This window comes from Furipterus horrens, unplaced genomic scaffold (assembly GCF_987537825.1).
Source record: "Furipterus horrens unplaced genomic scaffold, mFurHor1.1.pri manual_scaffold_2, whole genome shotgun sequence".
Classification (NCBI taxonomy): Eukaryota; Metazoa; Chordata; class Mammalia; order Chiroptera; family Furipteridae; genus Furipterus; species Furipterus horrens.
In genome coordinates this window covers 161727327-161752892 of record NW_028327172.1, presented here as the reverse complement: position 1 = coordinate 161752892, position 25566 = coordinate 161727327, and the positions used below count along the sequence as shown (strand labels likewise).

General features: G+C 38.1%; 1 protein-coding gene across 1 annotated transcript; it reads left to right on the top strand.

Annotated features, from left to right (window-relative positions):
• Positions 1-180: 180 nt before the first annotated feature.
• On the top strand, positions 181-25197 carry LOC150019836 (caspase-13-like). Its single transcript, XM_090268073.1, has 8 exons — positions 181-251; positions 6821-7075; positions 10451-10557; positions 11433-11606; positions 13186-13420; positions 15239-15382; positions 16590-16699; positions 25045-25197. The coding sequence occupies exons 1-8, from the start codon at positions 245-247 to the stop codon at positions 25141-25143; spliced, it is 1131 nt and encodes a 376-aa protein (XP_090124199.1). The 5' UTR covers positions 181-244; the 3' UTR covers positions 25144-25197.
• The last annotated feature ends 369 nt before the right edge of the window (positions 25198-25566 follow it).

The window sequence follows — 25566 nt, the reverse complement described above, 5'->3', positions numbered from 1 at the left end:
TTGTCATTCATATTTTCTTTCTTCCTAAAGGAGGAAACTTTTCTTCCCAAAGGACTAGGAATCCCTTTTGTAGACTACTGGCCACTTCCAGGCAGCTATTGCACACAGATATTCCAGGCAGCAGTTGTCCAATCTGCGATTAGATGTTCCCACCCCCTGCACTAAGGAAATGCCCAGTAACTTTCATTTTTGAGCCTGTGGTTCACTTTACAGCAGCGGGAAGGGGCTGAGGCTGTTGTTACCTATGGCTGGTGAGTAGAGAGGTCTTTTTCTCCTTGAGGGTCAGGCTTAGGTCTTAGGAAACACTTTATTCAGCTCAATGTCACAAACAGAAGTAACAGAAGGGAAAGAGCTGGTGGTTTGCAAGCCGAAATGTCCCTCCTTATTAGCTCTGTGTAACTTGAATCATTGGGGGAACTTGCCTTAGAGATGCTGAAGGAAAGGAAAGTTTCCAGGTATTTTAGATCCAGGAAAAGTTAATTTCTTTCTTTCAGCTTATGGTAATGAACGGGAGGGCAGGGACAAATAGAGTAAATTATTTGTGTGTGAGGCAACTCCTGAAGGTTCTAAATGCACTCTGAAATCTCACTTCCTGTTGATTCGGAATAAGTCATTTGGGTAATAAATACTGCTCCCAGAGTCACATAAGTGAGCCTTTCGAATTCTATCCCTTTTGCCATCCCTTATATTGAATTGCATGCTTGATCTTTTAAGGTGACTACAGTATTTTTTTTTTTCTTTCTCCTTTGTCTCTAGTCCTGGTGCTACTAACTCTAGTGCAGTTTTTCCTAGATTGCTATCAGTTTTTTAACTGGTCTCCTCTTTCCAGAATTTAACCCTCCAATCCATCCTGTATACTACTTTCAGGTCATGTGTTTTATACACTGAAAAAGCAAAAGAGATGTAGTCATTAGCTACTTATGCAGCTAGCATTCAAAAATGTCATATCACATTCTTAGCTTCATTCTCCTCATTTTAAATGGAAGAGATTCAACTAGATCAGCAAATCTGAATAAACTGTGGTCATTTTTATTTTAATTTAGATTATTAAGATTATCCTGATTTTGCAGTTCTTAATCTTAAATAGACTGTAAACATTTATAACCTTTTAAATATCTGCAGATACTTCTTATATAACTGGCCTGACACAGATCTGTTTGCAGATTAGAATAATTAGGAAAGATGATTAGTTATCTTTCAAGTCTCACATTCTAGGTATCTATGCATATAATTTTCTTATTCAGGAACTACAGTGGCTTCCTAATGCCTCTTTAGAAATCTCTGAACTTTTCAGGCATGTTTTCTTACTTTTTAAAATATATTTATCCATTTTTCTATTAATTGTGAAACAGAACCCATGGACTGTTCAATTATGAAGGGTTTGATTGCCTGCCACCTAAAAAGTATAACTACCCTGTTGGGGAAACGAATGCAGATTCCCTTGTGTCTGGCAATCAGTGGAATATACAAGGCAAGGTTGGGGTCTCTAACAGTTCCTTTATTGCAGCCATTACAGTATTCACACGTGCACCCCCGCTGTCACTCATCAGTGCTCAGTGCGCGCTGCTGCCCAGTGCCCACTGGGGCTTGGCTGCACTTCTTTGTTCACTTCCTGCTCACTGTCTGAACACGCACACAAATGAACACACACCTTGTGGGGTTTCACCTCTTTTATATTATATACAGACAAAGCTGGGTATTAGCCAAAAATATGACATTAATGCTTATATAACTGCAAGGGCATTGCACATGCCTATCTATTGTTATCTCTAGGCAGCCCACATCTGGGCATCAGGAGTGAGGAAGGCTGACTAGATTCCATTGTCTTCATATCCTCATACCAGAGTTTGGTGAAAAAGAAAGGAATTGTTTATTTAAAGGTTATATAGATTTAGATTATTGGCAGATTTCTGCCACTAAGTCTTCTTTTTTTAAAAACACCCACAAACACATAGTTCTGCCTCGCCCTGCCAAACCAGGCTAGTTTCAGAATAGACAAGTCAGAGGTACCGTTTCCCTCTAGGAGAATAAAAGTCAGTGGCTTCATATTTCCTAGACACTGTTCAGCTTTACCAGTAGCTCCCAATCATTCATGCCTGATTGGGGAGGTTTTGCCTGTGTTGCAGTGTTTTTCAGTTCTTAATTTAGAACCATGCAGTTCTCTCTGAACCCATGTGGCTTGCTCTCTACCTCTTTGCAAACGGTATGGAGTCCCTCTGATTAATGGCTGCCATCTTATTTTTAAATGCCTGACCTTGGTCTATAATGCAGTCAATGTGTGGAGTCCAGTTGCAGCCACCTGTAGAATTTTACACAGGCCCTGTAAGCTTTTCATCACCATTCTATGGTCAAAGCCCCCCCTCCCCATCTCCTCGACATGTGGAACAGTCATAGTTACTTACATATTAAGAAACTAGGTATCTCTTGGGAAAATGGCTGTGCTCCACTGAGTCTCATCCCCCATTTCCCAAACCACGGCTGTGGGGAATTTGGGGGATTCTGCTCTGTAACAATCCCTCTAAAAGATGGCTCCAGCTTCACAAAAAAGTCGTCGGCAGCCGTCCGTCTCGAGAGACGATGGTGTAGCTTCTTAAGAGTCTATCTGCACCGCCGAGAATGGTTGTGCAGTCCGACTCGGGAGTGACACGGTATCTGTCTCCTCCCGTGTTGAATCGACATCTTACGATGACACTGGAGTGTCCTCTCCAGTGAAGCTGAAGCTACAGAGCCTGGGCAGGGTGATATGGAGGGTCTGCTGTTGCCCATGCAGCAGACCCCCCCTCTCTTCGCAGCTGAAGGATCCAAGGGAAAGACGGAGTCAATACAGCTTGGCTTCAGGTGCGCCGCAGGAGTTGCCGGTGTTGACTACAACGTCAAACCGCCTTAGGGACTCCGGCTCTGGATTTTCTGTCGGGGTTTACTCCCTTAGCCTTTCCCCTGAAGAGGTATGCTGCAAGGCAGCGGAGGTTTTTTGGAATCAGAGTTTTCCTTCTCTGATGTGCCCTGACTGGAAGATTGAACCAGCGACATTTAGCTCGCAGGCCGATGCTCAATCCACTGAGCCAAACCAGCCTATGTTCTGTATTCCCCCTGCTCATACTTCCTTGCTCTTGTGCTTCTTTATTTCTTTGTTTCTTTCAGTGGTATAAATATTTCCAGGGTTTATGACCCATCTCATGACATTTAATTTAAATTCCTAAAATACAAGGATTGATTGTTTTCTTTGCTTGTCTTCTTCATGACGTTAATCCAGCATTTGTTTAGAGAGTAGTAAGTTAGGTACACACTCATGGCTGTGTCTTTGGCTAGACAGGTTGGTCTCATAGGTTATTAGATTGCAATGAGGGCATCTTTAGATAATAAATATGAGAAAGTGAAGGACACTAGAGAAAAACAAGTAAAATGACCCAATAAATAAAAACAACTGAGCTTGATTAGACATTATTAAATAATTAACAATTACAAGAAAAAAGTTTTTAGTCTAGTGAGAAACAAGGAGTACTGGGAGCATATACTTCTGATACTCTGTCTGGGAGTATCAGGTAGAATTCCCTAAAGGAAGTTACATCTAACCTGAGATTTAAAGGATAAATGGAGCATTGGGGGAACAGGAAAAAGTGTGGGAAACTGCCCACATAGAGATTCCCAAGTAAGGGCTTCCTAGAAACTAAAAGAAGAGCATAGTGTTTAAAATGTAATGAACAAGGTGGGTAGAGTGTCAGAGGATGAGAATGAATGAATAAGACAACCTAAATTGCAGTAAGCTCAGAGGTTTCATTACTAATCTAGATTTTAGAACACTAACTATGCTTTGTTGTGAAGAACAGATTAGAAGGGGGTAAACGTAGATTTATAAGGCGCTTGAAGTAATTAAAAAAGGAAGAATGTGGGCCTGAAATAGGACAGTATGAAATTAGAAATGAGAGAAGTACGTAATCAGATTCCACAAATATTTAGCTCATAAAATCAATACAATTTGTTGTAAGATTGAAAATAACTTAGTTAGAAAGCAGAAGAGATTTACTATTACCATGTTTTACTAGTCTGATGTACTTGGTGTTTAGATATCATATCATTGACTAGTACAAAGAACAAAACAGGTAAATAAAAAACAGATCAACATTATAAAGATGAGTTTAGGAAGCTTCTGAGACATTGAAAAGAGATGGGTATTTGAATCCCAATTTTGGTATCTATGTCCGGGCTGAATCTATAAATTGAGGAGTAATTTATAATGATTTTATGAGAATATATAGATAAAAAGAAGAGGACCTAAGACCCAACCTCTTTGGTTTTGTTGTTTAGCATACTTCTCCCATGCCATTGGTTCAGTCAACACTATACTACCTTGTTGAGTACACAGATAAATGAAACTAAAACCCAGAACTTGAGGAGACTAAATGTTCTATACATTAACCTACATGCTGTTTGTAAGTCTTCAAATTCTTTGTTCCAACATCTGTATTATATATTGCATCTCAGTTTTTCTGCCACATTTTTAAAGAAGCCTTTGTGGCTTCACCTGTAGAAATTTACTTAGACTTTGAGTCCCTGCAGCATTTTGTATTATTTAAAATAAGTCTTCACCAAGTATCATGTAATGTAATTTGATAATTTAAGAGTGGGACAATCTGACTCCTTGAGTTTGAATCCTTTTGCTGCACTTACTATACACACTATGTACTATGAATACTATTTGGGTCAATTATCTAATTAACTCATGTTTGCTTTTTAATATAATAAAATTCTTAATATACTGGTTATATGGAGTTGTAGTAAAGTTTAAGTGTGAAGATTCCTGTATGGCCCTAAGCACCAATGGGGCTCAATGAATATTAACTATTATTACTGAAGCTGTGCTGTAAGAGCAGAATGTGAATTCTGAATTTGCATGATTTGGGATAAATGAGCTATAAAATAGGAAAAATAATATGATCTCATTGAATTATTGTGAGGATATAGCATGTTAATATTTGTATTTATCACAGAAACTTGTAAATAATAATAACAATAATGATGATGATTTACATTGCTTTTTATGTATTTCTTTTAAAATTATGATAAGTGGGAAAGAGATGTTAGCTGTTATTAATTCATTTTAAGTAATTACTTCTTAAAGATTTTATTTATTTATTTTCAGAAAGGGGAAGGGAGGGAGAAAGAGGGGAGGGAAACATCAATGTGTGGTTGCTACTCGCAAGGCCTCAGCCAGGGACGTGGCCTGCAACTCAGGCATGTGCCCTGACACAGAATTGAACCAGTGACCTTTTGGTTCGCAGGCCAGTGCTCAGTCCATTGAGCCACACCAACAAGGGCTATTTTAAATAACTTTTTATTCATGTTTTATAATTTCTATATTTATTTATCATAATAATTACCCAATAAACATTTATTGAAAAAAATCATTCAAGATAACACAGAAAATGAAGCTTTTTTTTTTTTCTAGACTCAAGTTCTTATTCAATGTCTTTGCACATTTTCTTTAAGAAGTGTCATTTTGTGTCAAGGCTATTCTTATATCTAGTTGGACTGGATAATTATTTAGAATTAAATGAGACTTGATGAGATATCCTGCCTTCCTATATATATGTCCAAACCATACCTGTGGTATTAAAAAAAGGATTTATTACTTTGACACCTATATTCCTCTATAAAAGTTCAATTTATCCCAGACAGTAATAAATTAACCTGGTAGCAAATTAATCTACCATATTGAAATATTAATCATTAGATTATTTTCAACTCTGAGTTTTGATTGAAAAAAGATTTTAAAGTATTAGGAACTGGGATGCATTCATTTGCTTATTCATTAATTCATGTGTTTAGCAATTTTATATGTACTTTTAAGTTTTTAAGCACAAAGATGTGAGTAAACTATCTGGATACAAAAATATGGATTCAAAAGCATAGTGCTTTCACCAAGAAAACTAAATATAGAGGAAAGAATAAGTCCTGTGGTCTAGTGCAGTGATCTTCCACATTTTCCCACTCGTGGCACACATTCACTAATTACTAAAATTCTGTGGCACACCAAAAATATATTTTTCCTATCTGACAAAAAATAGGTATAATTTTGATTAGTTCTTGTGGGTGGTTATTGTTATGTTGGTTGATGTCACTTTTTAAATTTAATAATATAAAGGAAAAGAGGTCAGTGCACCTGACTAAATAGTCTGGTATATTATATGTTTAAAAATTCCTGAAAGCCCTCGCTGCTGTGGCTCAGTGGACTGAGCGTCGGCCTGAGAGCCAAGTGTCGCTGGTTCGATTCCCAATCAGGGTACATGACTAGGTTGCACGTCAGGACCCCAGTTGGGGGCACAAGTGAGAGGCAACCACACAGTGATGTTTCTCTCCCTCTCATTCTCCATTCCCTTTTCTCTAAAAACAAACAAATAATTAATTTAAAAAATTCTTGAGGCACATCGGTTGAAAATCACTGCTCTAGTGGGAAAAATGTATAGTATAGTCAAGAGCTTGGACTTTCCTTAGAGCACACATTTCAGGTAGATCAACATCATCACTATGAGAAGGAAAAAAATAGAAAGATAAATATAGGAAGATCGAATTACATTAGACCCAATGTCACAGAAAGGAGATGAGAAAGTATCAAAAAACTTAAATGGTAATGAATCATTAAACGAAGACCAGTGTGTATTTGATGCACTGAGAAAATTCCACAGGTATAATAAAATACTGTGTATTCTATTGGAGAAATGGTGAAATAATCAAAAGGTACCTCACATTACAGGAAGCCCTCTACAAGGCAAAATCCTTTAAGTTGTGCCCGCAGTTGAAGTTGTCTTTGTATTTACCACAGAAGACAAACGCAACGAAAAGCCACTTAAGGCTTTGGAATCGGTTGGTAAAGAAATCTTAACTGGATTTTTGGATGGCTTGGTGAAAAAAAATGTTCTAAATTTGGGGGAAACTGAAAAGAAAAAATTTCACGATGCCAAATCTGGAGACAAAGCGCGGGTCTTGGTGGACATTGTGCGACAGAAACGCCATGAAGCAGGTCAAAGCCTTATTCAAACCTTCTTCAACCCGGACAAAATTTCCATTGGCACAGAAGGTAAGTACGGAGTCATTTACAACATATATCTCAAATTTTCCTCGATCTATTTAGCTCCAATACCCCTCCAGTGTCCTCTATAATGCTCCCATTCTTATAACTATTTTCAAAATACTAGTTTCAAAATACTATTTTCACTAATCGTATCATTGTCATTTTAGCAGCTACTTTGCTTTTGTGAGAGGTGATTCTATTTCCAATCAGCTAAGAAGCCGAGTCTTTGTGTTTGGGTTACCCATGGAAATAGCTTATTGTAGAAACACTTTGAACACTGTGTGACTTCCTTCAAGTTCCTTAACTTCCTTAAGCATCAAACTCAGCATCTTTGACATGGGGCAATTTCAGTAACTCTGCAAGGTTTGTGAGGCTAGGAACATAGTGGAGGGATATGCTGATAATTCCTAAGATTTTAGCTCTTATCTAACACTCTTCTCTGAGTTCCAGACATATGCAGCTCTAGCTGCATATTCAACATTCAATTCAAATATTCCCCTGGCTTCAAAAACTAAGATATCTGAAATGACACACTTGATCCCCCCCACCCCGCATTAAATGCATTCTACTTCTATTCCCTTTTTAATCTCATTAGAACTATAAACTACCAATTTTCTAAATCCAGAGTACAACTGTTTTCTTTGCCAATGAATAATAGCTCTTAACAGAGTGCTAGGCACAAAGTAGGCACATAATAAATATAAGATGAATAGACAAATGGAGAATATGCTTTAATAAATATTAGTTACATAATTATTATTGGCTTACAATATTTAGAACTTTCCAGTGCTTAACTCATTTCTGTAAGTTATGAAATATGACCAGGAAAACACTTGCAAAATGTCTAATATATTAAAATCTTTGAAAACTTTTGACCTATATTGAATTATGAATATTAGTAGAGCCGAAATATTCCCAGGCCCAAGTTGACCACTGACAGAATCTATTTGCTACAGAGTTTAACCTGAAATCCCAGCCCTGAATACTGGATTTTATCAACAATAATAAACAAAAAGATACATATATTATAAAGCCCTCACTAGAACACATAAGCTTTTTAAATGAACCCTTTTCTAGGTAGAAGGGAAATTCCCACCAGCATGTAGGACATCTGATAGATGTCCAAGATCGTGGCCTAAGCTGTATTCTCATTAATATTTAAACTGGTCTTTGGACTTTCTCTTCAGTCTGGGATGGGATGGTAACAGTTTTGATTTTGTTCAGAAATAAGAGATCTGGAGTTGGGAAACAGAATTGAAGTAATGGAAACTTCAAAATAATTTAGGAACCCCAGAAATCACAATGACCTTTAAACCAAACTGAAGTAAACTACTGCATCAGCAGAGAGAGTGGTAGGTAGGAGGTAGATACAGACCCTGTCATGATGTTTTATGTATATGGTGCCAAATACTGTCAAGTACTGTTATTTCATCAGAGATGTAAGTTCTGAAATCCCACCAAAGGAGGTGGCTTTGCCTCAACTTGTGCCAACCTCTTCCTGTATTAATTGAAGGAGTTTTCTGAGTCTTTCATAAGGTAACAGATAAGACTGAGATATTAAAAGTTTTATCTAAACTCCTAATTCTACCATTTCTTTCTTTTGCACTGCCAGGCTACTTGAAACTCATTTTGTGCATCAGGTTGCAGAAAAATATTTATATGTTGTAATGAAAAGAATTGTTTTCATAACTAATTATACTTTTAGATGCAACATAGGAATATTAATTCGCAATTTTAACTGCAAACACTAGGTCTATATATAGATACATAACAGTCATTAGGAGATGATGTTTCTTAAGTTAGAGAGTTCACCAAATTTGTAAGAAACTGGAAACAGAAGAGACTTTGAAGAGAAATATATCCTCTAACATATCTCAGGGCCTACGATGTTTTTACATTGCCAAAATCTTCTGGAAAGGGAATGGAGAACATATCATTGTTTAATCTATTAAAAAATGCTCAGAAAGTTTGATTTCCTTAAAGACTTAAAATTTGTTGCATCTCCTGAGCTTAAATTTTTAACAACCGTTTTAGAAAGACATTTATCAAAAAACTATTATGAATAAACTAATGAAAATCAATGAGTAAAATAATTATAAAATATAAAAATTAAAATTTTTATACAAGATAATATTACCTTTTTCTTTTAAATAAAATAAAATCAGAGATTGAATTAGTTGGTTCATCTAACTAAACATCAAGATTTATTACTGTCATGGACAAAAAACTTGCTAATTAGATTGTGGTAAACCTCTCTTCTAATCTGTTTATGAATTCTTCTTCCTTTTTCGTAAAGAGGAGGGCTTTCCCAGTCTCTTGCAAAATCTCAGTCAAGTGATGCCAAGTGGTATTGGAAAATATTTCATTTCTCTAAGGATTAGGTCAGGATGAGTCAGGAAAAATATATTTTCCAACCATGAGGAGTAATTACCTTACATTTTAAAACATGGGATGAAAATTTAATGCTGGTTGTTCAGCATTTTGGAGGCAAGGACATCCAGTGTATGTTAGAATCTCTGACCAAAATATTGTCCCTCTGACTGTAGGATCAGCACTCTGGCTGCTATATAGAATCTCTTCTTCAAATAGCTGACTTCGCAACTTGGCAAAAATTGTAGAAGCTCATCTCCTCTGGAAAAGTTAAGAATTCAGGTTCAGGTTGCAGAAAAAAATAATACCTGGATGGTACAGGATTCAGGATGCTATTAAGTGTTTAGTATGTGTATGTGTGTATGTGTACACTGTAAATTAGGAGTAGTCTTGGGATGTTATACCCTCCAATATGACAGCTACCAGCCACATTGTGAATATTAAGTGCTTGAATTGTGGGTAGTAATGCATGTTGAAGTGATAATAACTTGGATATATTGTGTTAGATACAATATTGTTAAAATTAATTTTAATTATTTTTACTTTTTAATGAGCATTAGAAAAATTTTAATTGCACATATGACTCAATTATATTTCTAATGGATAGCACTCTGATGAATATTTACTCAATATACTCTTGTTCATTGACAAGAAAAAGTTTACTTAGGTGCATGAGATTTCTAGAGTAAAAAATTGCTAAACTCAAACTGTTCGTGATGAGCATAAAAAGGCTAAATTTGACCCAAATCATCAAGGTAGTTTCCTCATAATAACCAGAATTTGTCATCATATTTCTGGATGGATCTGTTAACAAGCATTTCTTCTTTCTTTCCCAATAACAATACATCTCTTAATACTAGAGGTTAGGTATAGCTATAGTTCTTACATTAAAATATTTTAAAATATCTTCTCAGGATTTACCTTTTCTGTCAGTGTTCTTATGTGATACTTGGTTCACAGATGCAGATGTTAACATTTCTGTCATGTGATGTCATTTGATATATCTTTCAGCTCCTACAGAAGTGGCTGGACCAGCTGAGTCAACAGAATCTACAGATACCCTCAAGCTTTGTCCTCATGAAGAATTCCTGAAACTGTGTAAAGAAAGGGCTGGAGAGGTACTGTGTTTTGTACATAAAGTAGAGAAAGAGAGAGAAACAATTGCTTTTACCGAATACTCAATCTCTTAAAGCATTAATGGCAGAGTGGTGAGGTGAAGACAGCAGTAATGTCTTTCTCAGATGCTTTGAGCAAGGAGGAAATCATCTAGCCTCACACAAATTCAAATTTTCCTCCAATCTCATGATAAAATACAGATCTCTCAGTATATTTTTTGTTCTCATATCTATTTGTGATTTATTACAATTAAGCTTCAGTCATAAAATCAAAATATTTGTGAGTATAAGATAACATGGCTGAGTAGTAATTATCTGCATACTACTTGAAAAGCCTGAACGTGAAACATGTTTTAAAAATATATTTAAGCCCAAAACACATAATATACTGATGTGTTAAAAATAATATCAAAATAATGATGTTACCGAAAGCAAAAGATCTTTGCCAATAGCAAATGTTTCCTGGTGTTTATGAAATTTAATCTGAATCTTGAATACCAAGAACAGTTTGTCTAGGTGAAGAGGAGAGAGAAGAAAGTTAGAGTAGAAATTGTTTTAGTGTCCTCAAGATTCTTGAGTAACTACCCCAAATATGTGGTTCCACGTCCGGGCTTTGAAGAATGAATCATTTTCATGTTTTTTTTTTTTTTCAGTGTATGTCTTTTCTTTTTAAATAATCAGAAGGTTTGAAATCACATTCGATTTCTACTTCTTTTTATTGCCAATTCAGTTTATTACAAAGAAAATGGCAGAGTCTCTGGAACAGGAGAGGGGAGAGGGCAGCTATATGAGCCTGTAGGAAAGCAAGAGAGATTAGTGTATGGCAGTTTAAAGGCAATGAAGTGAAATGAAACACACTGCATATCTATTTCCTGCAGATCTATCCAATAGAGGAGAAACAGGACCGCACTCGTCTGGCTCTCATCATATGCAACAGAGAGTTTGATCATCTTCCACTCAGGCAGGGGGCTGAGCTTGACATTGCAGGGATGAAGGGACTGCTTGAGGGCCTTGGCTACAGTGTGGATGTGGAAGAGAAACTCACAGCCAAGGTAAGGGCTCCTCTCCCACCCCAAACATACATATTCAACACACATCCTTGCATTAACAAGTTAACTTTATAATCTCTGCCAAACACCTTAACAACTGTTGGGCACATATTGTGTGTTTGTGTTTATATGTGTATACAAAATGAAATTATTATGTAAGTGAAATTTCTGTCTCTTTTGAGTTCCAAATATTCCCAATTCTATAAAAAAATACAAAAAGTGATTGGCATGTGAACCCATAGATTCTTAGTTCCAAAGAGAGATGACTGGGATTCAGACACATTATTTCCAGACAGTTCTTAGATAATGAATGCTTATCAAGCATGTACTCACATATAAATCCTGAGTCCTGACTTTGTCCCAGGGCCTTTTTCTGGCACTGGGGGTAAATCTGTGAATGGAGAGAAGCTCACAATGTTTTATGTTTACAGTATTCCCTTACTTATCACGGGTATTACATTCCAGAGCCCACTGCGAAGTAGGAACCTTAAATTTATTCTACACTCTTAAACCTACGTAACTTTAACAACATTTGTATACAGTACCAGAAAATCCTGTGATATAGTGAAAAATCTGCGATAAATAATTAAATATAATATTTAAAAAATCCCACGATACAGTGAGGCTGCGATAAGTGAACCGTGATATAGCAAGGGACTACTGTACTGGTGGGGCACCAATCCAACAAAAAGAAAAACAGGAAATTTCAGATATTTTGTGTGTCTAAATGTATCTCTGTCAGAGTGAATAGAAAGTTAAAAGTAAGTGAAAAAAAACACATAAGAGAAAATTGATGATGGGGGAATGCTTGTTTCGATGGATTGGTCAAGAAAAGTTTTGTTAGGAGTCACTACAGGAGCTGACACATGACTACCATGACTACCAGTAAAAAGACAGGTCTGCAAATATGTGGATAAAATACTTTCAGAAGGATAACTACAAATGAACAGTCTAAACTAAACATAAAACTAGAACAAGAAAAACACAGGAGGACCAGTGTAACTAGAGCTTACAAGAGAAGGAAAAAGGAAGGAGGAAGTATACATTAGTCAGAAGATTGATTTTATTCTAAGGACAGATAGAAGGATATTTGAAGGGAAGTGGTATGATACTTTTCTGACACAAGGCCCTATTAATTAATGAGATAAAAGGTAGAGATAGAAGAAAGCATGTAAGTGAAACTAAAATAGTGTAAAATGTACCAAGAGGACAGTTCATATAATTTTAGCAGGAGCAGTCAGTTGAACCCCTGCTCCATTGTAGGAAAGAAAGAAAGAAAGAAAGGAAGAAAGAAAGAAAGAAAGAAAGAAAGGAAGAAAGAAAGAAAGAAAGAAAGAAAGAAAGGAAGGAAGGAAGGAAGGAAGGAAGGAAGGAAGGAAGGAAGGAAGGAAGGAAGGAAGGAAAAGAAAGAAAGAAAGAGAAAGAAAGAAAGAAAGACAAACAGCTATCCTTGTGCAACCACTATGTGAAGGAACAGTGGTTGGAATATTTTAGATGTTTCTTATACTGCTCATGATAAATAGGAGATAAGGTTATTGTTAATGCTTGTCCCATTAAAGTAAGACATAGTGGTTTTTTGCAGGAGATGGAGTCAGTGCTGGAGGCATTTGCTGCCCGCCCAGAGCACAAGTCTTCAGACAGCACATTTTTGGTGTTCATGTCTCACGGCATCCTGGAAGGAATCTGTGGGACTGCGCACAGTGATGAAAAGCCAGATGTGCTACCTTATGATACCATCTTTCGCATGTTAAACAATCGTCATTGCCTCAGTCTAAAGGACAAACCTAAGGTCATCATTGTCCAGGCCTGCAGAGGTGGTGAGTTCTGATATGGAAAATCCAGAGTTCATGAGGTGTTTGCCGAGAACTGTGATGTGTTTTGGTGTTAAGGGAAGCAATCTTAGTCCACATTCACTGCAAATAGAGTGAATTAAATTCTTGGGAAGCTCCAATCAAGGGGTTGATATCATGAAAAATTATCATTTCAGCTGAGAAATATTCAGTTTAATCCAAGGTAAGTGGTGAAAGATATTCAGAATCCCTAAATCAAAGTTAAACAAACATATTTAAACCTTGGAAGGAAATCGTTTTAATGACAGCTTTTCTTGTAAATGTTTTTGCAGACATTTTGACATTCTCTGACTTGATAAGACTTTCATTTGAAAGCAGAACTATTCTGTAACAGCAACACCCTTTTTTCCCCCCTCTGTTTTATTGAAAGGGAACTGAGGGAGATATGAGGGTGTTACAGAACCCCTGGGCTGCTCCAATTGAAAACAAACCCACGGGCTCTTTAGTTAGGGGTCCGATTGCCCGCCGCCAAAATTACAACTCTGAACGTTATATTTGAGTGAAAAGAAAAATTGTTTATTTAACAGTTACACATATCCTTGCCTCCCCTCTACCAAACCTAACCAGTTTTAGGGGGATCAGAAACACCGTTTCCCTACTTCCTAGGCACAGTTCAGCTTTACCAGCAGCTGCCAATCACTCAAGCTGATTGGGGAGGTCCTTTCTGTGCTGTGGTGCCCTCCAGCTCTCAATGCAGGACCGCCTGGGTTCTCAGCCTCCTTGCGAACTGTCTTCTTTCTGTAAACCGCGTGGATCTCCTCTCCTTCTCCAGAGCACCTCTGTGAACACCCACCAGCGAGGGAGACAGCCCCAGAGTGTGCCCCCGAGCATGCCCCTGAGCGTGTCCCCCCTAAAGTGTTCGCAGCTGCCTATATATCCCTGACTGCGTCCTCTGACGCAGTGGGTGTTGCCAATAGTTATGACCATTGGCAGAACCCCACATAGGCTCTGTGTGCTTTTTCCATACCATCACCTGGTTCAAGACTCCTCCCATCCACCTGAGGCTTTGGATGCATTAAAGCAATTTACATAATGAAAGACACCGGCCATCAGCCTCAGGCATGTGGAGGCATTCTGAAAGCTGCTTCCTTCTCCCCATCCCCCCAGCCACAAACTCCAGGGATCTTTGGACTCCCCTGTTTCTGTAACAAGGGTACTTGGCATTGCTCCCCAAATTTTATTTTATTTTTTTCTGACTTCCAATTGCCTGCTAGCTTTTTGGTGCGGTGTTTAGGAAAAGAACAGAAACAATTTATCTAAAACTGGTAACTATGTCCTGAAATTATGGGGCTAGGGCTTTAATTCCCTTGTTCTTCTTAGCAAATGGGTTCTCCCAGTTTTATGATACTGTCACTGTTTACAGACAAGATGTTGTCACTGTTAACTGCCACATTGTTCAAAGACATAGAAAGAGTCCAAATTATGTGTGTGGAGGGAGAGTTCAGTATGTATGTGTGTGTGAGTGTGTAATGTGTGTGTTTAAAACTGGTGAGAATAAACATTCATTTATTTTATTTTTTATTTGTTGATTTGAGAGACAGTGTGTGAAAGAGGGAGAAAGAAAACATTGATTTGTTGTTCCACTTATTTATGCATTCATTGGTTGAATCTTGTATGTGCCCTGAATGGGAATGGAGCGCACTAATTGTCATACTGGGATGCCATTCTAAGGAACTGAGCTACCCAGCCAGAGCAAGAATAAACATTTAAAAAGAATGTGGTGGGCAATTGTGAGAGTCAAACTGAGGGAAGTACACGGTGTTTACAAAGTTGATGTCTCCACAGCAAATCGTGGGGAACTGTGGGTCAGTGACTCTCCAGCGGCCTTGGCAGACAGCTCTTCACAGTCACATGAGAGACTGGAGGAGGATGCCGTTTACAAAGCTCACGTAGAGAAAGACTTCATTGCTTTCTGTTCCTCAACTCCACGTAAGTGTCTTTCAGTTGCAGACAAGGATTTGTGAGCCTGAAGTTACCTCTGAGTGATGTTAGAATTTTAAGATAGGCTCTATTTAACAATGATCTAACCACACTTTGAATACTGTCAAAATAATTTATATTTATCTCATGTTATCTAATGGGAACAAAAATTCTATATGTTTTCCACTTTTTAAATTTATACTTTTACTATAACTGCTGTACTTTAAGGACTACCAAACATTAAAACAATCTAATGCAAGCAATTTTTTTTACTATACACCATTTAAAAACAAATGATTGATTCAATTTCCCATTAAATCTATTAAACGTTTACAATAGAGTTGTATGGATCCTGGGACTGGTTACACTTTTTCAAATTATCAACTCCAAGCCTTTTTCACCATATTTTCCATCTGATGCTATTAGTGTCATTGCCTACCTCAGCAAGGTGTGAAGATCCTTTAAAAGAGGTAAAAAAGATACTCTGGAGCTCATTAGGCCTAGTAATAGGGGATCGGGGTTTAGTTCTTAGACTAGGTAGTCATCTTAAGAACCCTTACATTGGAATGTTTCTAATTTGAAAATTTTTGTTTAAAGTATTTTTTAAAAACCACCTCATAGAGTTTTAATTGATATACAAAAATATATATACTTAATATATGTAACATAATGATTTTGGATATAAGTACACATCTGTGAAACTGTCACCACAATCTATATTATAAATATACCCTTTCCCTCAAAAAGTATCCTTTGGATGTATCTACTTTGTTTTTTTACTCTGAAGGAACAGTATGATTTTTACTCTTTAACAGCCTTGGGGCCAGGTGGCCATTTTTGATGCTCACTGTATGAACATGGGAAAATTCTTTAACCCCTCTGAGTTTCTATTTTTTTCTCTGAATATGGCATAATTCCGTTATCTCTCAAAGTTCTTTTCAAATCATGTGAATGAACATGAGGCACATAATAAGAGTCAGTTCCAAGAATATGATGCAGTCCTTATGCAATTCTGATAAGTTATCTCTTAGTTAATGTCTGCCAGCTTTTTATTTCCACTTTGTGGAAAATGAGTTAATGTAGATATATGTGTTTCCCTTAGATATGTCAAATTAATCCCCAAGCTACACTTGGAAAACAAACACATAAAACAAAAAAATGTAATGAAAGATAGTTAAGTACACAGCCCTAAGCTTATCACTCCTTATCATCATAGATAATGTATCCTGGAGAGACATCAAAACGGGTTCTCTCTTTATTACAAAGCTGATCACATGCTTCCAGAAATATTCTTGGCGTTGTCACATTGAGGAAGTATTTCGGAAGGTAAGCTCCTTTTTCCATTTCTAATCCCTTTTTTAGTTCAGTAAGACTTTACTATTATTTTTATTTCAAGTGACAACAACAGATTTTGTCAACAAATGAAGTAGAGCATTGCTTAGTTTCTGCTCTCCAGTACTTAAAAATCTGAGTTAGAAAAAGAAGATTCACCACAGCAGCTGATCAAAATAGACCAACAGAATATTAAACAGAAGAAGCTTGTATGTTTTAGGTTATAAATTCTTAAAATTCAAAATATGGAAATTATTTTGAATTAATTTTATTGCTTAATGTATTAAGTATGTATTGTGTACTCTTTTTAGTAATTTATGCTATTTTGGGGATACTGGGGTAGATGAAACATTTGTCCTAAGGCTACCTATGACCCATATTTTTATGATAGAGATGGATGCTTAACAAGTAGACCAACAAACAAACGTGTCACTATAGATTGTGATAGGGTCAATAACAACAACAACAACAAAAATTCTAGGGCATTGAAAGGAAATACAGAAGTCATTCTCTGAATGGAGTGGTCCGGAAGGAAGATTATATTTCTATCCAAGCTCAGGACATTTTTTTTCTATTTTTTTATTATTGTTTTTGAATTACAGTTGTCCCATTTTTCCCCCATCGATCTTCCCCACCCAGCCCACCCCTTCTCCCACAATCATATTCCCACTCACCCACCCACCCCCCCCCGGTGTCCATGTACATGAGTCATTTATACATGTTCTTTGACTAAATCCTTCCCTTACTTATCCCCCTTCTCTCCCTCTTCCCTCCCCCCTGATAACTGTTATTTTGTTTCTTGTTCAATTTAGTTCATTTGTTTGTGCTGTTCCTTAGTCTCCTGTATTAGGCGATATCATATGGTATTTTACTTTCATTGCCTGACTTATTTCACTGAGCACAATTCTCTCTAGTTCCAACCATGTTGTCACAAATGGCAGGAGTTCCTTCTTTCTTTCTGCTGCATAGTACTTCATTGTGCAAATGTACCACAGTTTTTTAATCCACTCATCTACAGATGGGCACTTAGGCTGTTCCAGCACTTAGCTATTGTAAACAGCGCTGCTATGAACATAGGGGTGCATAAGTTCTTTTGAATTGGGGTTTCAGGATTTTTTGGGTATAATCCTACCAGTGGAATTGCTAGTTCAAAAGGCAGTTTCATTTTTCGTCTTTTGAGGTAATTCCCTACTGCTTTCCATACTGGCTGCACCAGTTTGCATTCCCACCAACAATGCAGTAGGGTTCCTGTTTCTCCACATCCTCGCCAGCACTTGTTTGTTGATTTCTTGATGATGGCCATTCTGACAGGTGGAAAGTTGCATCACATTGTGGTTTTTATTTGTATCTCTCTGATGGCTAGTGATGTTGAGCATTTTTTCATGTGTCTATGGACCTTCCGTGTATCCTTCTTGGAGAAGTGTTTGTTCAGGTCTTTTGCCCATTTTTTAATTGGGCTGTCTGTCTTCTTGGTGTTGAGATGTGCAAGATCTTTATATATTTTGGAGATCAGTCCCTTGTCTGATGTATCATTGGCAAATATGTTTTCCCATATGGTTGGTTCCCTTTTCATCTTGCTGTTTTCTTCTGCTGAGCAGAAACTCTTTAGTTTGATGTAGTCCCATTTGTTTATTTTTTTTCTTTATTTCCCTTCCTTTAGGAGATATATCAGTGAAAAAAATGCTACGTGGGATAATTGAAAATTTCCTGCCTATGTTTTTCTCTAGGATTTTTATGGTGTCATAGCTTACATTTAAGTCTTTGATCCATCTTGAGTTTATTCTCGTGTGTGATGTAAGTTGGTGGTCTAGTTTCTTTTTTTTTTGCATGTCCCTGTCCAGTTCTCCCAGCACCATTTGTCGAAGAGGCTCTTCTCACTCCCTTTTATGCTTCTTCCCCCTTTATCAAATATTAGTTGACCATAGAGGCCTGGGTTTATTTCTGGACTCTCTTTTCTGTTCCATTGATCTATATGTCTGTTCTTATGCCAATACCAGACTGTTTTGATCACAGTGGCTTTGTAGTAATGTTTGATGTCTGGTATTGTGATTCCTCCTGTTGTGTTCTTCTGTCTCAAGATTGCTTTGGCTATTTAGGGTTTTTTTTGGTTCCATATGAATTTTTGAAGTACATGTTCTAGGTCTGTGAAATATGTCATTGGTATTCTAATAGGGATTGCGTTGTATCTGTAAATTGCTTTCGGTATTATGGACATTTTAAGGATGTTGATTCTTCCCATCCAAAAAAATGGTATTTCCTTTCATTTATTTGTATCTTCCTTAATGTCTTTCTTCAGTGTTACGTAGTTTTTTCGGGTAAAGGTCTTTTATCTCTTTGGTAAAGTTTATTCCTAGGTACTTTATTTTTCTTGTTGCTATAGTAAATGGGAATTTTTTTAAATTTTAGTTTCTATCTATGATATTTTATTGTTGATATACAGAAATGCCTTAGATTTCTGTATATTTTACTTTGTACACTGCTATTTTGCCAAATTTACTTATTATGTCGAGTAGGTTTTTTTTTGAGTCTATAGGGGTTTCTGTGTATACTATCACGTCATCTGCATATAATGACAGTTTTACTTCCTTTTCCCAAATTTGGATGCCTTTTATTTCTTTTTCTTGTCTGATTGCTGTGGCTAGAACTTCCATCGCTATGTTGAATAGGAGTGGAGAGAGTGGACATCCTTGTCTTGTTCCTGATCTCAGGGGGAATGCTTTCAATTTTTGTCCATTGAGTATTATGTTGGCTTCAGGTTTCTCATATATAACCTTAATTATGTTGAGGTATCTTCCCTCTATTCCCATTTTGCTGAGTGTTTTAATCATAAATGGGTGTTGTATTTTATCAAACGCTTTTTCTGCATCTATTGATATGATCATGTGATTTTTGTTTTTCATTTTGTTTAGGTGGCATATTATATTTATTGATTTGTGAATATTAACCCATCCTTGTATCCCTGGGATGAATCCCACATCCCACTGTCTATTTTGTGCTACCCGATTATGCTTCTTAATCCCCGCACCATTTCCCCATTGCTCATCCTTCCCTCTCCCAGCTGATAATTCTCCAATGATCCCCATATCTATGAATCTGTTCCTATTACGGTTTGCATAATGGATTTTGTTTTCATTTTTTAGATTCAGCTGTTGATAGTTGTCAGTTTGTTGTCATTTTACTGTTTATAATTGTGATCTTCTTTTTCTTAAATAACTCTCTTTGACGTTTCATATAATAATGGCTTGGTGATGATGAACTCCTTTAGCTTCACCTTGTCAGGGAAGCACTTCATCTGCCCTTCCATTCCAAATGATAGCTTTGTTGGATAGAGTAATCTTGGTTGTAGGTTGCTTTTCATCACATTGAATACGGCTTGCCAGTTCCTTCCTGCCTGCATAGTGTCCTCTGAGAAATCAGCTGATAGTCCTATAGGCACCCCCCTGTAGACAACTCTCCACCTCTCTCTAGCTGCCCCCAGGACTCTGTCTTTATCTTTCACCTTTGGCATCTCAATCATGATGCGTCCTGGTGTAGTCTCTTCTGGGTCAAGCTTGCTGGGACCCTCAATGCTTCCAAGACCTGTATGTCCATCTCCTTCATACAATTTGGGAAGTTTTCCTCGTTTTTTTTCAATTTTTGCTTCCTCATTCTGCACTTGTTGACTTTTTTTTCTTCCTTATGTTCCAAATCATTGATTTGAACCCCAATTTCCTTCCCTTCACCACTGGTTTTGTGTGGATTTTCCTTCATTTCACTTAGCATAGCCTTTACTTCTCTTATGCATTTGCCATACTCAAGCATATCTGTCAAGTCTGTGAGCATCTTTATAACCAGTGTTTTGAATTCTGCATCAGTTAGGTTGTCTATCTCCTCATCTGTGAGGTTGGCTATCTCCTCGTCACTTTGTTTTCCCACTGGAACCTTGATTCGTTTCCCCTTTTGAGCCATACTTCTCTATCTTCTCATTCTGACAGGCTCCTGTGTTTGCTTGTCTCCACATCCCAGGTAGTGCTGTCACTCCTGTTATGTTGTAAGGGGCAGAGCCTTAGGGATTCATCAGTACAGGGTGACCTGTTTCACCACGTTGTGACGCTATACGTTGAGGAGGGGTCCAAGAGGGAACAGTGCCACTTGTCCAGCACTCACCCTTTTCCAGGCACCTCTCCCACTTTCACAATGGACTGGCTCCCCTCTAGCTGCTGACCCGGCCGTTGTTCCCAGAGTGGGTGTGTCTGCAGACGTTCTAGAACCATAAGGTCCTTTAAAAAAGCAGACTCTGCTAGAGACTGGCAGTTTCTGCCTCTACCCCAAGCCCCACTGGTCTGCACAGTCAGAAGCAATGAGGCTTGATTTTCCCCGGTGCTGGGACCGTGAGCTGTGCGGTCAAGTGAGCAGCTGGGAACACTCCCCAGGTGTCCCTCCTGACTTTTTAAAACATGTGACTGTGCTTTCTGCTGGCCTGCTGCTGCCGCCGCTGCTGCCTCTGGTGCTGCGACCATCACACCACATCCTCTCCACCCTGGCTTCAGCCCTCCTACCTGTCTGGATGAGTATTTCTTCTTCATATCTTTGTTTGCTGGACTTCCATGCAGTTTGATTTTCTGGAACTTCTGGTCATTTCTAATTTTGAGGTAATTATATTCCTTCTTAGTTGTGGGGGAGATGTAGCATGTCTGTCTATGCCTCCATCTTGGCCAGACGTCCACTTCTTTTCCTTAAAGCATTCCCTTTAGCATATCTTGCAATGCTGGTTTGGTGGAGTTGTATTCTTTTAGTCTTCCTTTGTCTGAGAAACTCCTTATTTCACCTTCCATTTTGAATGAGAGCCTTTCTTGGTAGAGTAATCTTGGTTGTAGGCCTTTGTTTTTCATTGCTTGAAATATTTTTGATCATTCCCTTCTGGCTTGTAGTGTTTCTGTTGAGAAATCTGTTGATAGCCTTATTGGAGCTCCCTTGTATGTTGTTTGCTGTTCTTCTCTTGCTGCTTTTAGGATTCCCTCTTTGTCTTTGAATGTTGACATTTTAATTATGATGTGCCTTGGAGTGGGCCTTTTTGGGTTCATCTTCATTGGAACCCTCTGTGCTACTTGGACTTGCATGACTTTTTTTCTCATCAGGTTAGGAAAATTTTCTGCCATTACTTTTCCTATCTGGTTTTTATCCCTTGCTCCTCCTCTTCTCCTTCTTGTATCCCTATGATTCTAATATTGTTTAGTCTCATGTTGTCCTGCAGTTCTCTTAAACCCTCTTCATTCTTTTTAAATATTTTTTCATTTTGTTGTAATGTCTGGGAATTTTTTTCTACATTGTCCTCTAATTCACTGATCCGATCCTCTGCTTCGTTTAGCCTGCTGTTGATTGATTCTACTGTGTTATTCAGTTCTGAAATTGTATTCTTCATTTCTTCCTGGTTCTTATTAATAATTTCTATGTCTTTTTTATGCTGATGTAGTTTTCTGTAAGTTCCTTGTAGCTTCGGTGAGATTTTTTGTAGTTTCCTTGGAGTTCCTTGTAATTTCCCTGGAGTTTGTCATAGTTTTCTTTAAGACTCTCAAGTACATAGAGCTTTTTTATCACCATTCTTTGAATTCCATATCTGATAGTTGGCTTGTGTCTATTGCATCTATCTCTCTTTCTAGGGATTCCTCTTTTCCTTTCACTGGGAGGTTGTTTCTGTGTCTTCCCATGTTGGATACATTTTTTTTTAAATTAGATTTGTCTGCTTTGATTTCCCACCTTTGTGGTGTGAGATTCTTTATAGGAGACCTGGGGGATTCGGTGGTGCAGTCTCTTTGATCTCCTGAGCCTGATGCTCTTGGGATGCCCTTTATGCCATTTGTTTATGCTGTCTGGTTGTATTTCAGTTACTCTTTGGTGGATTCTTCCCTCTGGCTAGTTGATTGAGGGTCACTCTGCCCACCTTGTCTTGAGTTCTTTTGTGGAGATGCTGTTAAAACATAAACACACAACCCAGGCAAGAAACCCACGCCCTCAAAAATATTCCCCAACCACGATCCCACTGTTGGCAGCAAATGAGATAGTATTAATATAAATATAGAGAGGTTAAGACTATTATACTATAGGAGAAAGAGATAAGAGTTGTTTTAAATGAAAGAAAGATAATTTTTGAGAGGGAAGATGATAGAATAATAATAGTAGCAAGTAAGGTCAAGGCTATGCAAGACAGTAAGTAGTATTTACATTGTATGTTAAAAAAGAGAGGGAAGAATACAGAATAAAGTGAGAGAGTGGAATTATATAGTATTTGGTTTAAATAACAATTATATGCTATATGTTTAGTTTGAAAGGGAGGCTAAACAAAACAGATAAACAAACAAACAAACAAAAATTAAGAAGAATAGGAGGGAGAGAAGGTGGGAAACAGATTAAATAAAGAGTTAAAATAAAGGAAGAAAAATAAAATAAAATAAAAAGGAAGAGAAAAAAGGGAAGAAAATAAAAGGAAAGAGAAAAAAAAGGGGAAAAAAAGAGAGAGAGAAAAAAAGAAAGAGTTTTTACTCAGTTCAACATTTGTGCGCAGTCTTCTTTTTCTGGATCCACACTTGGTCAAAATTCCATGAGTTTCAAATCTTTTCTGGGTGGCCGGCTGTGAGGAGATCTGGCTGGTTTCTGTAGCTGCTTTTCTCTCACTTGTGGGCCTGCTGCAACTTTCTGCTGTGAGCCGCACTGAGTTGGATCTCTCCCCACTTGTCCTGTGGCACCCTCCAGTAATCCTCAGGCTTCTCTAACGAAGTTGTTCTACTGGCAAGCCAATGCACATGTCCCTAGTGCCCGCCCAGCCTTGGGTCCTGTCTTCACTCCTCCTCCGAAGAAGTCTCTGTGCTCCAAGTTGTAGCACTGGACTGTGTCCGTCCCTGGCTGGCAGTGTCTCACTGTTGGCCTGTGCACACTGCTTGCCTGCCTGGGGTCCCCACTGAGTCTTCGTTTCTGCTGCAGCTCTCCTGTATGGGTCTCTCTCCCCGGCTTAGTTCTGCTCTTCTGTTTAGTGGTGCTGTGATGCAAGTGCCTGGGGTGCAGTGTTGCCAGCCCAGGTTTGCCAGCGCAGGGCGTATGAACCTAGACTCAGTTCATACAGCTTCCCACAGTCTGGGCCCACTCACCGTCATTTCACACCTCCAGCTGTTTCAAGGAAACCTTCCTATTGTCTCCCTCCTGGACTCTGCTGGTCTCAGCGCCTATGGCAAGCAGATCCCGGCCAATGAGCCGGTCTGCAGCTGCCCCTTTGGGGTGTGGTATGGCAGCGGTGCTGGGCTGGGGGGCCCAGCCACTCCCCTTGAGAGTGCGAGTGAGCCTTCTGTCCTTTTCCACTCTGCTCCCACACTCTCTTCCCTGTTCTCAGTATCTGAAATCCATGCTCACTCACTCATCTCCGTGTTGTACTCCAAGCCTTACCACGATGGGAGCAAGCAGACAACACTGCTACCTACTCCGCTGCCATCTTCGGACTCAGGACATTTCTTTATTTCCCCCACCCTCCTAATTTGTTTTCTCCCATAGTTCTGTCCACCACTTGTTTGGTATATATTTTACTTATTTTTACCTGTACTTAGTGCCTTGAATGCAAACTTCATGAAAGCAGGAATTTGCTCAATACCTCAACAAGTTGCATGAATAAATGAACAGATACTCACCTGCCTTTTTCTTTAGTGAGAAAGGTATTGGTTCTAAGAATATGAGAAAGTATTGCCATTTTATCCTAAATTAAAAACTGTAGAGAACAGGAGCAGTCTTGTGGGAAGAGGAATACACCTTCAGTAAAGTGGAAAAGATTGCAGTGTAATATAAGTTAGGATCTCTGGGAGTGGCAGCTTAAGAAGTTGAGTCATGTTGGATGAATAGGAATTACACATTGTAATCTCAAAGGAATTGCTAAGAAATTACAAATAGGATCTCATTAATCAGTCCATGGCAAAAAACTTCAGAGTTCAATTTGGTGGTGGGGATTGTGAAGATTGTGTCCATGTCTTAAGAAAAAAATTTTGGATTTTGTGGCTTATTGAATTAATGAGTTAACCTTGAGTGTTTAAGGTAGAGGATCTTTGAGACCCAGTTCAGTTCTGTAAAATAGAAGAAATAGTTAGAAAGACCTTGGATTAGACATGAGGTATTTGTTTTATGATAAAGAGTATATTCTCACATGGAGAATTACTTCTATAAGGTAGGGTGGCAGTGATGGGGCATTAGAATGTCCATGGGCTTGGTTCAATCAACCCCAGGAGCACCCTTCATTCTCACATTTTTTTTTTGCTCACAGTGCAAAATGTTTTGTGAGATGGCTGAGAGTTATGTTTGATCCAGAGTCTCTTTTTTGCTTTTAGGTACAACTCTCGTTTGAAAAACCAGATGTTAGAGCCCAGATGCCCACCATTGAACGATTATCCATGACAAGATATTTCTACCTGTTCCCTGGCAATTGAAAATAATATCAGAGATGTTGATAGGTAAAATAAATGAGAGTAATATTGGTGGTGAGGTCCAATGATCAAGTACAGCTAATTGCTTGGGTTTTCCAATTAGTGTTGTTTGTTAATGTAGTTTGATGGTTAGATTTTTTAAAATTTCTTTTGCTCTGCTTATACACATCTGTGTCTTGTGCCTTCTCCACAATCAATTAATCAATCAGTCAGTCAATCAAGGAGATAAGCCAGACCAAGACAGAAAAATACAAACAATGAAGGACACAGGGTAGCAATGAATAAAACAGAACTGTAACCATGCTTCCATTATTAGTTATCCCCCCCCCCTCTCTCACAACACACACACACACACAAAACACGTACTCACAGACACTGAATTACCAAACTTGCCTCAGATCCTGAAAAGAAAACTAAAACCAGAGG